The 17,444-nt window shown below is 35.0% G+C and overlaps 1 protein-coding gene across 1 annotated transcript in view; it reads right to left on the bottom strand.

Moving 5' to 3' along the window:
* The window catches only part of LOC126712764 (receptor-like protein 52), a 31,289-nt gene extending 14,082 nt beyond the window's left edge, over positions 1 to 17,207 (bottom strand). The window contains exon 1 of the mRNA XM_050412223.1: positions 16,090 to 17,207. Coding sequence (XP_050268180.1) covers positions 16,090 to 17,187 — 1,098 coding nt within the window. The 5' untranslated portion in view covers positions 17,188 to 17,207. The remainder of the gene's footprint in view (positions 1 to 16,089) is intronic.
* Positions 17,208 to 17,444: the final 237 nt, after the last annotated feature.

Genomic DNA, 17,444 nt, shown 5'->3' with positions numbered 1-17,444 from the left:
GATTAAATTATGGCTTAGAGTAGTTTGTTTATTTGGGTATAACTTATATTTATCATTTTGCACATATATTGCTTGAATATAAGCTTGTGTTGGTAATTTTGTATTTGGGGGTCTAATTTTGTACTTCTGTCAGAAGTGAATTTCGTGCACTTCTCTACTTATAATTCAACCAGCTCAAGTTTAGTGAAATTGGTTGGATCAAAAGACTAAGGAGACCAACTCCTTGTCTTCATCTTCGTCTTTGTCAATATCTCCAGTCTCTACACCCCACATATAATGTGACACTAATCTGTGTGATCCACAGGGATGTAGTCACCCGTGTGATGCAGGATAACGTATTTGAAAACAATGTCAAGTCGATTATGACATTCGCATGTGTTTTGAGTTTAGTTTAGATCATTCTATAGTAATACTATATCTTCCGTATAAAGGTTAGAACTTGGTGTGATGACATCTGCTTTCCAACATCTCCAGAATTAAGAATAGAACTGCCTACTACTAAAAATGGTATATGTTGAGGAATTTACAATTCAAAGCAAAAAACAAGCCAACATCAAGTTTTGTATATGTCTTGTATCCTAAAAAAAAAAGTAGAATTGTGCTACAGTACCATCACAAATTTGTGATGGTACTGTAGCACAATTGTAAAAAGAAGTAATATTTTTTTTATTCAATCCTCTCTCTCCTCCCACTTTCTCTCACGTCTCAATCTTTGTCTCTCTCTTCGTGCTGGCTTTTATTTATGTTTTGAAATATATTATTTTTTTGCGTAAATATATTATTTTAATGTATTGTATTGTAAAATAAAAGTTAAGATGTTGTGAATATTGTAAAATGGTATGATATAATTGATAAGATAGCTTTTTGAGATGGTAAAATAAACTAGGATAACATCCACCATTGTGGATGCTCACAACCTATTCCAGATTCAAAAATCGAGTATGAACTTGTTTTATCATATATTTGGTATCAAAATTTATGCAGTGAATAATACGAAAGAATAACCATTAATCCACCCGCCGTTTATCAAACATCATTACAAATTCAATCATTTCATCCATACATTTCAACAACAACCAAATTTAAGTTGTAACTAGTGTGAAAACAAATAGAGGCATCAAATGTGAGTTTCTTATCAAATATCACTATAGATTTACATCAAGTATTAGTACTAAGACAATATATCTTTGTACTAGTGATGGAAAAGTTGACTAGAACTATTCAAGATCAAGTCCTTTGTGTATGCCTTTTGCAAATGATATAGTTTTAGTGAATGAAACTAGACAAGTAGTTAATATCAAGTTAGAAATTTGAAAAGATGCTTTAGAGTCTAAACACTCTAGGTTAAGTAGGACCTAAAAAAATATTAAATATACTTTAGAGTCTAAGGACTAAAACAAAGATGAAGGATTTGTAAGATTTTATGGTTTAAGATGTACCAAAAAGTTAGAGCTTTTAATATCTTGGATCAATAATTCACAAAGATTGAGAGATTGAAGAAGATGTGAATTATAGGATACGAGTGGGGTTGATGAAATGGAGAAGTGCACAGTAGACTACATATTAAGTTAAACAAAAAAATTTATAAGCCTGCTATGTGACAATTATACATTATGGTACTAAATGTTAAGCTGTTAAGAGGCACCATGTTTATGAAATGAGTGTAATTGTATTGAGAATATTAATATGGTTAAGTGGAAAAACAAGGAAAGATAGCCTTCAAAAAGAGAATGTTCACTTAAAAAAAGGATGGTCCATATTGATGAAAAAATGAAGGAGTCACTCAAGATGGTTTTCTCAAGTGCAAAATGTTTTTTTTTTTTTGGATAAACTTCAATATATTTCAAAGTCAAACTGAAAGTAACAAAGCTTGGGCAACTTCCTTACAAGATGAAGCCATTCTGGCGGGAAGATTGTCTGAACACAAACAAAAGGAAATAAAGGACTCTAGTGCGTACTTTGCTGCTTCATGAGCAGCAACATTTCCACTTCTTTTTACCCAAAAAAACAAACATGAATCAAAAGATTTTGCCAAAAACAAATGGTCAGACACCAGAGAGGAGATAGCCCATTGGGGGCAACCTGTGCAGTCCAAGATAGCATCAATACTGATTTTTGAGTCACTTTCCACAATGATAACCCTCCAGTTTTCACCTCTGGCTAGGTGCAGAGCCATAAAATAGCTTCAGTTTTAGTTGCAATTGGTGATCTCTTTGGCAGAATCTTGGACTATGCCTTCAGTATAGTTCCATGTTAATTTCTGGCAACAATAGCTAAAGCTGAGTTATTTTGAGTGATAGCCGCATCCACATTGAGCTTGATAAATGCCAAAGGAGGTGGGGACCATCGGATCACTGGTTGTACCATAATAGGGGCTTTGAGGTAGGGATGACAATTTCTACCCAACCCGGCCCAACCCTAATGGACCGGGCTTTATCCGGTCCGATAAGGAATAGGGTCGTGTTTGGATTTTTTTAAAAAAAACCCAAACTGGGTCCAGGTCAAAAACCCGGCCTGAACCCGAACCCGAACCCGACCCGGTTATATATAATTTATAATTCCTGAAATACCCTCATATATATATTGTTGTAAACCATAAAATTTCTATTCCTTATCCTCATTTCATTTCAGCCCATACAGCCCGCCTCTCTCATCTCTATATCTCTAAGCTGCCACCCTCCCTTTCCCAAATCTCCAGCCCTCAACTCCTCAAGTCGCTATAACCATCGAAGCTCTGCCATTAGACCTAAATTGTCAGGTATCTGAAGCTCCGCCAAGCTAATCTCAGCATTAGTGGCCTCAACACACTCATCAGCGATCAAGTCAATTGCATTCCCTTTGGTGTTGGACGCAGAGGTCTCCAATTTGAGGACAGAAGCTGGAGATGTATGCGACAACACACCCTCAGAATCCTCAGAAGACACAGGTTGCTGGTTATTCTGTGATGGAGATACCACAACCGAAGACACCGACGCATTATTGCTCTTTTCAAAGGAAGCAGAAGCCGTAACAGCAGGAGTCGCACTAGACATGGCCATAGCAACTTCAAACTTGAGTCTGATCTAGGTTAATGACCATGATCTTGGTGTCTTGGGGTTTTTTTTTGGGTTTCTGATCTAGATTGATGAACTTGGGGTTTTTTTTTTTGGGATTTTTGATCTAGGTTTGTGGAGGTTTAGGGCTTCAAACAAATTTTTTTTTTTTTGATTGGGCCTTGAAGTGGCATAGGTTGGGCGGGGCCCATGGGGCTCGACGGGGCGGGTTTGGGGCGTAGAAAAAACCCGTTTATTAAACGGGGCGGGTTCAGGTTTTCGGGACAGACCCGTTGGTCAGGTTCGGGCATGAAGAAACTCGGTCCGAACCCGACTCGTTGCCATTCCTACTTTGAGGTTTAGAAAACACTATAGCACATTCTTTAAACTTTGCCATGATTCTACCAATGGATGCCTAAAGGTCAACAGAACCTTTTAGGTGGATAACAACATTACGAAATACACCATATTTCCTCCATAGTGAGTGCCATTTTAAGTGATACAAGCCAAAGATCCTGCACTTGACAGAAGGTTGATGGTGGTTCCAAGATTAACTTAATGATTTCACAGGGATGGGCTAAGTGATCTTCATCTGACTTGAATCCCTAGCATGCTGCGAACCATAGTGCCTTGGCAACAAGGCATTTAAGGAAAAGATGAGAGGCAGATTCCACCTCCTGGTTACAGAGAACACACCATGGCTCAGGAATGTCCATTCGGCTCATCAAATTTTCTCTTGTGGGGAGTGCATTGGCGGCAATTCTCCAGAGGAACATTTTGACTCTTTCGGGACCTCTGATCTTCCAGAGTTTTGACTAATTTACTTCAGTGGCAGCCTGGGAAGGGGTGTTCGGCAGAAGCTCTTTATAAGCCGATTTTACTGAGAATAAACCTTTTGAGTCTGGAATCCACAAAAGCTTGTCTGGGCTCGGCCTAGCTAGGATGGGAATGGAGAGGATAGCTTGAGTCGACATAGGGTTGAAAATATCCAGGACCATGGATGTTCTCCAAGTGTGTAGCTCATGGTCAATAAGTTGAGATACCTACATATCCGATTGAGTATCTGACTCATCTTTTGAGGAGGGGATGAAAGCTTTAATCCATGGTACCCAAGGGTCCAACCATACATCAACCGATTCACCATCTCCAATAATGAAACATGCTCCCTTCCGAACCACTTCCCTTGCTTTCTCTATAGCTTTCCTAATGGGGGATGCGTATCTAGCTGCTTCTGTCCTAAGCCAATCATCTTTTACCTTATATTTTGCTTTGAGAATCCTCATACAAAGGCTATCTCTTTTGGATGAGAGTGATTAATGCACTAGTGAGGAAGAGTTAGTTGATTCAAGTCAAAGGAATGAAAAAATATAGAGAAACACCTAAAACAACATTAGTAAAAGTTGTAAAAATAAAATGACATGTCAATTTAGCAAGTAACAAGGAGTATGACTTCAAATAGGATAGAATAATGACATAAAAGAATACTAGCTCTGATAAGTCTATTGAGGATCCATAGCTAACCCAACATTTTTAGGATTAAGGTTTCGTGGTTATTGTATCAAGTCCTGAATTGATTATGAATATGACAAGAAGCTGATTACAGGAGTTACATTCACTTCAAACTGAAATCCCTACCCAGACCATTGTATTTTTGTTCCTACTTTCAATAAGAAAGTGGGATATGAAATCATACAAATTCACTTTCATTCTATTGGACTCAGTGAAAGAACTGCCCAAGGAAATTGTGATAATATGTCTCAGATCATTAGAAGACCAAAGAATCAACTTAATCTAAGTTATAAGCACCTAATCTAAATAGTATCAGGTTGTTCTTAACCAAACAGAAGCAATACACAAAAACAGCATTAAAAAAATTCAGAGAAATGTGCATACCTGAAAATGGAGGCAGACATTTGATAATGATGTTAGACATGAAATTATGATGACTTTGACTTGACCTGACCTTGTGTCACTAACTTGACTAGATCTTGTGTAAAGTTCGATTGCATCTTTTTGTTACCTTCATCCTCAATAACCCATCTCATGCCAGGTAGTACCTTAAATTATGCTTCAGGTGAGATGAAAAAACCCAGCAAAAATCTCCTTTAGTTGAACATTAGAGGGATTGGCTTATATCCAGTTGGCAAATGCACCAAACATGCATCCATCTCTGCAAGTGTGATGCGTCCAGCGCCAACTTGCATCTAGTACACAAATTCACAGAACAACTATTAGTATAGTCTCATATCTTCATACCCCACTATCAATGAGGATGGGTTGTGTTTCTCACAGCCACAAGATGGCAGACTGCATTTCCTTCTCCACCCTCACCATGCCAAGAGAGGAGGGAAAAAAAAATTAAGGATGGCATTAAATGGTTACAGATTGTGAAGCAGATACAGGCATATCAAACTCCAGATGCATTTCCTACGTCAAGTCTTGAATAAATTATGAATATGACAGTCTGCACATTCACATCAAACTAAAGTCCCACCTGAGCCAAGATTCAGGGCAGTTTTTTTTTTTTTTTTTTGGTTCATTCTCTTCACTAAGAACATGATTTGAAATTATATGAATTCCCCTTCATTCTATTGAGCTAAGTGAAGGAACTGCATAAGAATCCTATTTCGATCCATTCTCAAAATCCAAGATTCAAGACTCAACCATTTTATTTCACACTGTTTGGGGGGGGGGGGGTGATTAGGTTGTGGGATCTATAAACTTTAGTAAAATCACATTAAGTTCCACATCTGGGTCACACGGATCTGTAGAGAATTGAAAAATGATTAGAAATGTTTCTGAATGAAAAAATTAAAAAACTTAGCCAAAAAGAAAATAAAAGAATGAGAAACTAATATTGGAAGAAACAAAAATCTAACCTCCTAAAGTTCACATAGGAATTAAGACCACAAATAAAAATAAAGAAGGGGGGGAGAACCTCATGAACAAAATTTGCATGCAATTTATGAGTTTAAACATCCAAGGCACCAGCAAAAGTAGACCAAAGGATGATAAACTTAAAAAAGAAAAAGAAGAGAAAAGAGGAACACATAATAGAAGCGTTCTAATAAGAGGACAATCTCTTTCCCCTTGTTTGATAGAATTATAAACTTATATAAAATAAAATAATAAATAAATAAACTCCTTATAATATTCTGCTACAGATAAAGGAATCTTCTGAACTATGGTTACATTAAAAGGCATTTGTGCTTTTATTTTATTTCCTTTTTTCCTATAGCAAACAAGATAATGAAGACAATCTGCTTTGCTTTGTCATTTCCTTCTGGCATATTAATGCAAGGAGCCCAAGTAAAATCATCTATTTTCTTCCGGGTTTTATTTTTGAATTTTGAACCAAACTTCTTTTTAAATTTGACTTTACCATTGTTGAGAATCATGAGGGAATTTTTTTATTAATTATTTTCCTTATTGATGTACTCCTTGAAAGCCCATTTAAAAAGGATCTAGTAAACATAGAAGACAGAATATTGAGTATTGAAATTTCATATTGGAATTTTTCCAGTTGCTGGGTACTGATTCTTAGCAACTTAAGTGCTGTTTCTAAGTTTTTTGCTTCGTGCTGAATCATAAGGGTCTATCCTTTATTTTTTGTTCAATTTTCTTCCTTATATTCAATTCTATCTCCCAGTCCTATCCCCTCCTGATCTAGACCTGCTCCAGCAAACATGAAGCCCTGATGGCACATGCAGTAAAGAGTTCAAGGAAAAACAAAATCAAATACCAGAAGATTGAAGAATTGTGGTTTAATTTCAATATGAGGCCTTCTTGGAACCTTTCATAGGCTACTTTAGTTATTATTGACTCTTATTAGTATTAAATTCCTTTAGGTTAGAAAGTTCTTAGTTCAGTTTTAATTAAGTTTTACTGAATTAAGGCAATCCTGTAAATTCAAAATCTTTTGTCCTTGGATGTACAAAAGGCCCATGAGATTTTGTTTTGGATCATTTTTCTATTTGATTAAGTAGTTCTCAAGTACTTTTTTCTTTGTTATTAGTAGTCTTAATTTTTTTAGAAATAACTTATTTAGAGTCCTAGTCCTTCTAGGAAAGAATTTGGCAATAACCTCTATATATATATATATATATATATATTCTTTTGTAAGTATTTGGCAATAACCTATATAAAGGCTTAATTGAACTCAATAACATTTATAGTGAGATTGATTTTAATAAAATTCATCAACTTACTTAATAAAATACAAAGGGTATTAAATGCACATAGAATTCTTGAATTTAACTCAAACCTGTTGTGTTACCTTAGAGGTTCTGTTTTACCTTATTTGGGAGGAGGAGGTTGGGGGGGAGAGGGGATTAGAAAAGGCAAAAGCCCTTTATATAGGGCTAAACATGCCCCCTGTAATAATTAAGGGAAAAGGCCTTGCATGTGATTGTCTTCTCCTACCCAAGTGTATTGCTTGGGAAAACCAAGGTGTGATTGCCTTGTGTTTATCTTTCTTTATTTCTTAACACCAAACAGCCATCAAACATATTTAAAATCCAATCTTTTTATTACCTGAACCTACCTAAACCCTTAAGCATCAACACTTATTCAAGAACCTTTCAAGATCTGATAAAAAAGTCTAATTTAGCATTGAACTACTAAAGATCCTATATCACTTGAACATATCTTAATGGATGTAAGTAGCAACACTTGGTCAACCTTCATTAGTTAAAGAACAAGCTTCTTAGATAGTGAATCAGAAACCATATGATTATTGTTGGGAGAATCATAGGGAGAAGTAAATCAAACATCTGTTATGATCGTTGAACTTCTCAAATTCCTCAAGGGAGATGTGTAAAAGGACTCTTCTTTTTGTTTTGATATCCTAGTTACATGCTAGGTTGCAATCAAAGCAAAATGAAACCAAGTATTTAATAAGGGATTCACCTATGATGGCAATTACCACAAAGTAATATGTTTATTGTCCCAAACATAGCAAGAGATAGGACCATTACATATGCTCGACTTCCTAGCTTACCACTCAAAGGTTGCAGAAAATCACTTTAAAGCCCATATCAATATATGCCTTGCTTGGTTTGATTAAACAAGGATGGTTAGTGTATGCTAATTTAGCTTCTCAAGGCAAGTAGGACCTTAACCAACCGATATATTCTTTTGATATACCTTACACCTTGAATTTTAGAATTTGGGAATAGTTACAATACATCCTGAACGTGACATTTACAACGTAGCAGAACAAATATAGGGAAGAATGCAGCATTCATGAATCATATCTAAAAATTCACCTATGAGTGGTGTGGGGAACATGTAATCACTAGGCATATGGTGCAAGTGATGATATTTCTTCTTCAATACAATGTACAAGAATTATGCAAATTGCTGTATCTGCTTCTTCTTTCCCCATAGGTTGCTATGGTACAACTTTCACTGTATCACATAAGGTTTCTGCTTGCTCGTGGCTAGAGAACATAACCAAAAGGTAGGGGAGCCAAGACCAAGATAATTATCCCTTTCAGCAAGTAACCTTCTTATGTTGTCCCCATGCAAAGATCATGGAATCAAGCTAAAAGGCTCTTTCAACTTAGCAAGTTATTTATACACTCACTAGCTTTCAGTCACATATACCTATAGAAATTATTTTGGCTTCCATAAACTAATTCTGCATCCAGCTTGATATTAAATGTCAACAACTTGCCCTACAGTGTACAGACCACTCGTCAAGAAGACAGAACCATATCCACATAAGTAAAGCACCAGAGTTTTTTTCTTATTGGTTGTCCTACATGTCCTAATGTCTTTGATGCTTACTCCTCTTAATTCCAATTCAATCCTAAGAACTTAGGAACCTCATAGTTTGAGACGAAGAAAAGAACCAAAAATAAAAAACCAAAAAAAGAAGAAAAGAAATATGTCCCAGTTTGAGACGAAGTAGCCGCTACAGATTCATTCAACAGAAACAAACTCACATCGAGTTTAGCCTTGTGAGCGTAGACCACCAATCCAATCCAACATCGTGATCTTAATTCGACCTTCGCGAATTGGACCTTTCCAGAGGCTGGGCACCCATGTAAATATAATTAAGTTTTACCCAAAAAGTGGGTTCAGACGGTGAACTACGGGCTCGTCCCCGCCGATGATGATCGCCACCGTAAACATTTTCGTCATTTCGCTGGTTGTTGTGTTAAAGAAAAAGCAAGAACTCATACTTCTCTGTAACTCTATCAAAATAAATTACTAATAAAGAAATTAGATTGAGCGTTGGTATTGGAATTTTTTTTTTTTTCAAAAAAAATATCTTTATAAAAAAAAAAAAATACCGCAAAATTTGCAAACTAAAATTTTATAGATTTTCTTATCAAAGGAAAAAAATATAATTGCTTAAAAGTTAAAAGGTTAAATTGGTTATTTTTGCCTTAATTTTTGAACTATGTAGTCAAACAGCTCATTTTTAAACTATGTAGCATAATGTCATTGTTTTGATATTTGATATTGCTAATGTTAAGTTATGCTTGAGGTAAAATACGCATTCCTAATGTCTAGTTCTTCACCAAAATTTACAAAAAAAAAAAAAAATAAGTGGTAAAATACACATAAAACTTGACATTGCTAAGTGGTATTTTGCTACATATTTTGAAAATGGGTCTGTTTGACTACACAATTAAAAAATTAAGGCTAAATAGTCAGGATGGTCTTGTGGGCTGTGACCACTCTAGCTTCAATGTGGAGCTGGTCCTGGGCTTACTATTTTTTCTTTACTACTCATAGTTAGTCACATAAAAGACTTGTGATAAAGAGTGAGTAAAATGATGTGGTCATATTGATATCATTATCCTATTTTTTTTTCATGCGACTTCTCCTTTCACCGAAAAGATATAGGCTTTCTCTTTTCTTATAATTGAAAATTTTGGAAGAAAATAAAGTCGTGACATAAAATGCTGGAAGTAGCAGCAAGGACTAAAGATCACGCAAGCAAAATTTTTTTAATTGATTAAAATGTTTTTTCTTAGTCGAGACACATGGCTCCTATATTTTCAAATCATTTTGAATGTTTGGAGTGGAATGGACTTAAACTTAGTAATGTTTTATGTAATAGCCTATCATTGTCCAATCTTCTCATGCAATTTTCCTTTCTTGTAAAGATTTTTTCCCCCTATTCTAATCAAAATCTCAACAATTAAAAAAAAAAAAATCTGGGAAAAATATAAAAAAGTTGCACCAAGGGCTAATTTTCTTTGTTGATTGATTACTTTTCTTTTCTTCCTTCAAACGATGGGACATAATATATATACATTTTGTGGAAGCACTTATGTCAAAGTAGTGCCATTGCCTAGAAAATCTTGGCAATTTGGACCGGCCCATTTTGTCACAAAGAAATCTCACTTTGTGATGAACCAAAATAGTAATAAAGGAATTTGAAGAAGACTTATTAGTTATTAGCAGCACAAACTGTATTATATGAATTTTAATAATAAAAGAATTGAAATTTGAAGATTTTTTTTTTTCTCAACAAACATTTTTTAAAATAAAGGAACATTACAAACTTTATTAAAAAGTTATAGTAATTTTTAAGGAAACGTATGCTAAGTTATACTATACATAATACACTTTTTAAAATAATGTAAGACAATTACCCTTTATTTTAGAGAAACAAACACAGGTACACATTCTCAACAAACACTTGCATTATGAATTTGAAATAATATCTTATATATAATCATTTCCAAACTTAAATCTATCTATAAATTTTATCAACAGAAAAATTTGTACTTATCAATAAAACTTATATATATATATATATATATATATATATAAAAGACCAAAAACCAAACCCAAATCATTCTTTTAAAATGCTTTCATTACAATGAATGAACAAAGATTGCAGCAAAAACATACTTAAAAATTACTATTTGATTGTTGTGGGGGACCTAATCCACCATCGAAAGGATAGTTTTACGATGGAACAAAAACTTATAGTGAGAAATAAATAATAAATAAATAAAAAAGGCAATATATATATATGACGTGTTAGAAAGCATAGTTATTCCAAACTTTTGGAAATTAAGGGCCCATTTGGTAATGTTGTTCTAATAAGGTTTTTTGTATTTTTTGTAAATACGTGTGGGTGAAAAAGTTTGTGAAAATACATGCAATATTTTTTAAAAACTGAAAATATATATTTAAACACATATACCAAATGAGTCCTAATAGGCCATCTTATACAAGGTTCCTGATTTTGGGTTTTGAGAAAGGTGATTGGTAAGTGGATTGACTCTCAACTTTGGAGAGGTTGATTTTTGAACTCAAACTTGTGACTCTTCGTTTGGTGGGTAAGAGAATATTTGCCATCACAGCAAAGTCTGACATGGTCCATCTATTCTTTTGTAAACTATATCCCATGGAACTGTTCTGTGACCAGTTGTCATTTCTCAGTAATCCAATGCATTCAGTAAAATGTTTTATTTTTCTTAATTAGAACCTATAATACTGACAGCTAACAGATTTTATATGACAATGGACACATTTTATTGGGGCAGTGTTGTGGGTAAACACCCATGCATGGAAGCATAACCCACATTAGATACACAGATGTAAGATCATGATGTTATACACTCTTATATGAATAGAAGCATTTTTTATTTCCAATTTTTTTTAGAGCATATGGAATATAATTGTTCAATAGCTTTGGATCCATTTATTTAAAGGTGATACTAGAAATAAATGAATGCCAGTTATGTCGCTTTGTTGGACTTGTAGTTTAGAAGTGTTCTAGATGTCATTGTCGCTGATTTAGATGTTCTATAATTCTTTCCCTTGATTTTGAAGTACATACTGATTTTGCTATTATTATCAGCATCTTAGTCATCATCATAATCAGAATCTGATCCATTAGTTACCCTTTTTTGTGTGTAAGTAATCCCTTAGTTGTTGTTAATAAGCAGCATGGCGTTAATGTGAAGCACCAAGAGTATTTTGCTGATAGTCCTTCAATTGGTATGGATCCTACTTCATGAGATGAGTGAGTATTGGATTGTATCTATGCCAGAAGTTTAAATATAATGAACACGCGCACGAACAAGGTGGCATTGGAATATAATAAATGGCCAGCGCGATTCTCCACGCCCCACCTTAACAACCACCATTCCGTATATACACTCTACCTAATACGTATACTATACAGCTCCTCATTTATTCGACACGTGTATGCTGACGTGGATGTTGCCTTTGCTCGCCCATTTCTATTTTTTGGATGGAACACCATTGCCTTTCTAGAATAATGATCTACTTGCGCAATAAATTTTACACGAGGAATTGTTATCGGAAATAATCATTATTTTTTTGGGTTTATTGGCATAATTTTTTTGTCAAAAATAAAATTTTGGATAAGTTTGTTTTGAAGACATTTTAAGTGGAGTTAAATATATATTTTTACTGGTTTGTCCTCAAATTTTTTTCCTGTTAAGGTAAGATTGAGAGGTATTTTTGAACTATATAAAAGTCCAATCTAAAGAGGGAAATCCTCTTATAAATAGTATAGATAAAATGTTATAGATGTAGCATTATTTTTTCTTTTTTTATGGGAGGAAAACCCAAACTCTTTAATTTAGGTGAAGAAAAACAATACAAAATAAATTTTCCATAGTAACCATTCACCTTAACTACACTTAATCCTTAAACTATTGAAACGCATAATTGATCCTCAATTTTAAAATATTTATATAATGTACTCTTACTGTTTGTGTTAGTGTTAAATCTAATAGAATTTAACATTAAAAATACTAATTTACCCATCTTGCCATAAGATCTTTCAATGTTAAATTTTGTCATACTTAACAGAAACCAAAATAAACAACATTTGAAACCACCTTACAATTTTGGAGGCCAATTTGATATTATGATAATTTGAAGATTAAGTGTAATCATGGTCAAAGATTAGAGTACAAAAGTATAATTTGCTCGAACAATAAATATAGGAAATATTATGTCTACAACACTTTCACAAAAATGTCTAAAGTAGAAGGTTGTTATTGGTTATTACAGGTGTGTAAAAAAATAAATTAATTGTGTATTTAAATTAGAACCAATAACAACTTACCGTTTAAGATTTGATGTGAAAACTATGTAGAGATATTATTTCTAAATTTCATTTAAAAAGAGAGATGAAATAGGTGAGAGCTACAAAAGTTATTTTTGTTGGAGATACCAAACATTGCCTCAGATTCGCTGATCTAATAATGCAGATTCAAAATCAATTGTTTAGTCCAAGTGATCAATAATTCAATACCAAACCTTCATCAAAAAAGCCATGACCCAATCACAATTATTTCAAAAGTCTCGTACGAAAAAGAATATAGGGGATAATTGTCCACGTTTAGGTGTGAACATGGTGACAATCTTTCTCAACATTATAATATGATGACTATTGAAGACTCTAGCAAAAGTCATAAAGTGAAGCAAAAATCATGAAGTGAAGATTATTCAGTCTATGAAAATCCATTTGGAAAATAAAATTACAAGAGGAAAAAGCCGAGTGAAAACAAAAGAAGAAGAAAGTGGTCGACAAAGGGCTACTTCAGGTCTGTCAAAGGCTACTCATTCTCGGTTTTGCTGATGGTAGTATTTAATTAGTTAGGTGAATAACTAATTAGTTAGGTGACAATAAGTATTAATAAGTCAATAATTGTAGTATTTAATTAGTTAGGTGAATATGTGACAAGTTTTTATTGGTGGAGCATAGAATAGAGTAGGAAAAGTAGGACAGAAGATTTGACCTCAAAAACACAGAGGAGAAAAACCATCTTGATATTATTTCTCACTTGCAATGCTCCCTATTTTTTTTTTTTTTTTTTGAGAGACAATCCCCCCTATTTGTTTCATTTAAAAAGAGAGATGAAATATGTGGGTATGTATGATTCTTAATAGCTAATAGTAGGTAGTATAATTAGGTGGGTGTGAATCTCTAGCGCACGAAGAATATGACGGAAGCATCCAATAATGAAGAAGCACGTAGACAGTTCCCACGTGGAGATTCTGTGGCGACACGTCGGCCATTTTTAAGATCTCAAGGAAGACTTTGGGACATATTAATTTTCTGTTTCTCATCTTCATCGAAAAAAAAAAAAAAAGAAAAAATCGAAGTAAAATGATCCATATTTATTTTAATCATTAATTTTCTGATAAGTCTGATCCATTTTCTAGTTGGACCATAATTGGCATCACATAGTTTGAAGAGTTCATTGGACAAATTAATAAATATTCACGTAGCAAATGCCAAATGATAACTCCCAGGATATCTCTAATCTATACAAAAAAAAACTTATTATCTAAAAGGATGTTGCTTGGTTTCACATCTGCATGACTCCATGAATGATTGAAGGAGTAAAATTCTTAGAGAAATCATCTAGATAACACTCAGAGAATTTCATTGATGAAGAAAAGAGTTTTACAATCAATTGAATTGAAATACATAGTCTAATCCTACTTATATACAGTTTGAACCAAGCAAAATAACTAACTTCCTAATCTGGCGCTAAAAATTGTTACTAGAACCATCTAAACTTTACATGTGGCATCCAGAAATAACGAACTCTCTAACTGCCTAACTTCGTGGAACTAACTCCTCAAAGTTATGGATGAATAGCTCATGATAAGGAACTTCATCAATTACTTCTAGAAGATCTGTGCTAGCCCAGGTAGGTTCTGATGCTATCCTTGTTGCTTGGCTTGCGCACCTTTGCTCACCAACTCTGCTATGATGCTCTGCACTGCCATCTATAGTTTTAACAGGAGGTGAGCACTGAGACGTTTGACGCTCTATTGTTCCTATGCAACCGCCAATCCAGTCTATGGTTTTTGAGTACTCATACACAAGAAGTTTTGAATTATTAAAGGAAATAAAACAGAGTAACTTCACTAGATATGTTGGAATGTTGAATTGAACTCGGTATTTTAACTTATGCAAGAAATTATTTTTGAAGCTACTCCTCCAGCTTTTGGTTATTCTAAATCCTCGTCACAGTAACATCATGTGAATGATTAACAACAACACCATGTGCCTTCCCTGATCCACAACTAGCAATTATGTTATTTTCTATCAATCCTAAGAAGATGTCTCATTTTTGTGTGAAATAAAGCCTTGGAATGAGGTAAGCTTCTATGTGGATGTGGAATCTAATCCATGCTTTCTCTTACAATGAAATCTGACCACGAATAATGAAACTAACAAACCCAATAGAGCAGCTGCCACCATACATATTATTAAAACAAGACACTGGGATGGATGTTTGCTCGATTTTTGGGGCTCTACCTCTGAGTCACATTTTCTAATATTCAGAGTTGGCTTACTCGCACAAAGTGCTAAATTGTTGAAGAAGCTGCTGGCATATGCATCATTTTCGAATTGTATCGGGATCCTCCCAGACAAAAAATTGGAAGAGAGATTGAGCAAAGTGAGTCTCAGGAGGCCAAGTTGTGGTGGGATTGGGCCAGAAAATTGGTTTTCTGACAAGTCCAACTCAGTAAGACCGGCCAAATTGCCTAATTCCTGAGGAATAAGTCCATAGATTTTATTTCGACGAAGGTTTAGAGCATTTAACATTTTCCATGATATAATATCTTGTGGAAGGGGACCCGAGAGTCGATTTTGATCAAGAAAAAGAGTTGTTAAATAAGGAAGAGATGTTAATTCTTGAGGAATTATGCCAGTAAAGAGGTTATTACTAGCCACAAATACCACCAAATTCCTCCAGGAAGACACTCCAGCTGGAATCGTACCAGAAAAAATGTTGTTATTTATTTCCAATCTTGAGAGATTCCTTGCCACTCTTTGAGGAAGCTTGCCTGTAAACAAATTGTGGCTTAAAATCAAGACGCTCAAATTCAACAATGTCCATAGGCCACTAGGAATATCCCCAGAAAGCCTATTATTGTAAACAGTCACAATTTTCAAACCGTTGCAATTGCCAAGCGACTTAGGCAATTCTCCAGTAAGGTTGTTGTTATAAGCTACCACACCCACCAACCTTTCATTATCACACAAGTGTTCTGGTAACTTGCCTTCAAGCTTATTGTTTGCAACCTTTAACTCTACAAGCATAGAATACCGCCCAAAGTCCGGAGGCAGAGTCCCTGATATATTGTTGCTAAACACTTTAAGGAACATCAGACTTGGAAGACGGCCAATACTGTCCGGGATTTTTCCAGATAACTGATTCAAAAACAAACTCAGACCTGTCATGTTTTTGAGTCTGCCAAAATCATCAGGTATGCTTCCTGTCAATTTATTATCCGAGAGGTCAATAACATCAATGTTTAATGCTTCAACCACCCGAGGAATCTCCCCAGACAATTGGTTTCTGTAAAGATACACAATACTTAAATTCTTTGGCATAAACAAACTGCTCGGAATTTTCCCCGTCAGATTGTTTATTGACAAATCCAAATGCACCAAAGCCTCCATTTCTCCAATCGTGTTTGGGATTTTCCCATTCAAATTAGACGCAGTAATCCATAAAACCTTAAGCTTCTTCAACTCCGTGAAACGCGAAGGCAACTCTGCTGCTGTCATGTTTACATTATAGTCCAACTGCAGTGACTCAAGTTTAAACAAGTTGCCTATATCTGGCGGGAAAGAACCGTTAAACGCACACTGGAAAAGCTGAAGCGTCCTTAGCTCCGTTAACTGTCCAACAGATGCTGGAATGTTACCATAGAAGTTGTTGGCTCCAAGGTTGAGGTGGTGCAGGCCAGACAAGCGTTGAATGTCATCTGGGATTGTGCCGTTGAAGTAATTCTGCGAGAGGTCGAGCTCTTCAAGCTTGGAACAGTTGTAGAGCGCTTTAGGAAACTCTTGAGAAATGAAGTTCCATGAAAGGTCAATGACTGTGAGGTTCTTGAGGTCACAGATGAAGGGTGGGACTGTTTGGGTGATGTTCATGTTTTGAAGAAGTAGTTGGGTGACTGAGCCGTTGGTGCAGGTGATCTCTGGCCAGTTACAATGGTGGGAGGAGTTTAAGTGGCTTAGAGATGGTGGATTTTGCCAGTGGCTTAGAGGTAGTGGGTTTTGCCAATGTTGCTTTAGTTTCAGGAGGACTGCTTGCTCTTTGTCATTTAGTTGAGATTCAGAGTTCGCAAAAAGGAGGAGAAGGAAGGAGAGGAAGATAGTTGTTATGGTCATTTGGAATTTTGGACGTTAAGTTCGTTATTTCGGTTTCTCAACTCAAAGATGAGCAATTGGCGAGCAATCACTAAGAATTTGCTTAATTTTATAGGGCGTGAATCAGGGAAATTTACGTTGGGGTCCCAGTATGAGAAAACTTTGCATCATTTTGTAAACTAATCATTCGGGCCAGTTTAAGAACTGGGTCACCGGGTTTCCAACGGGTCAGTTCAGGTTTAATAATTATGATTTTAGCTTTTAATGGGTTTTAAAGC

The sequence above is a fragment of the Quercus robur genome, chromosome 2 (genome assembly GCF_932294415.1).
Source record: "Quercus robur chromosome 2, dhQueRobu3.1, whole genome shotgun sequence".
NCBI classification, from domain to species: domain Eukaryota; kingdom Viridiplantae; phylum Streptophyta; class Magnoliopsida; order Fagales; family Fagaceae; genus Quercus; species Quercus robur.
This window is presented reverse-complemented; position numbering and strand designations above follow the sequence as displayed.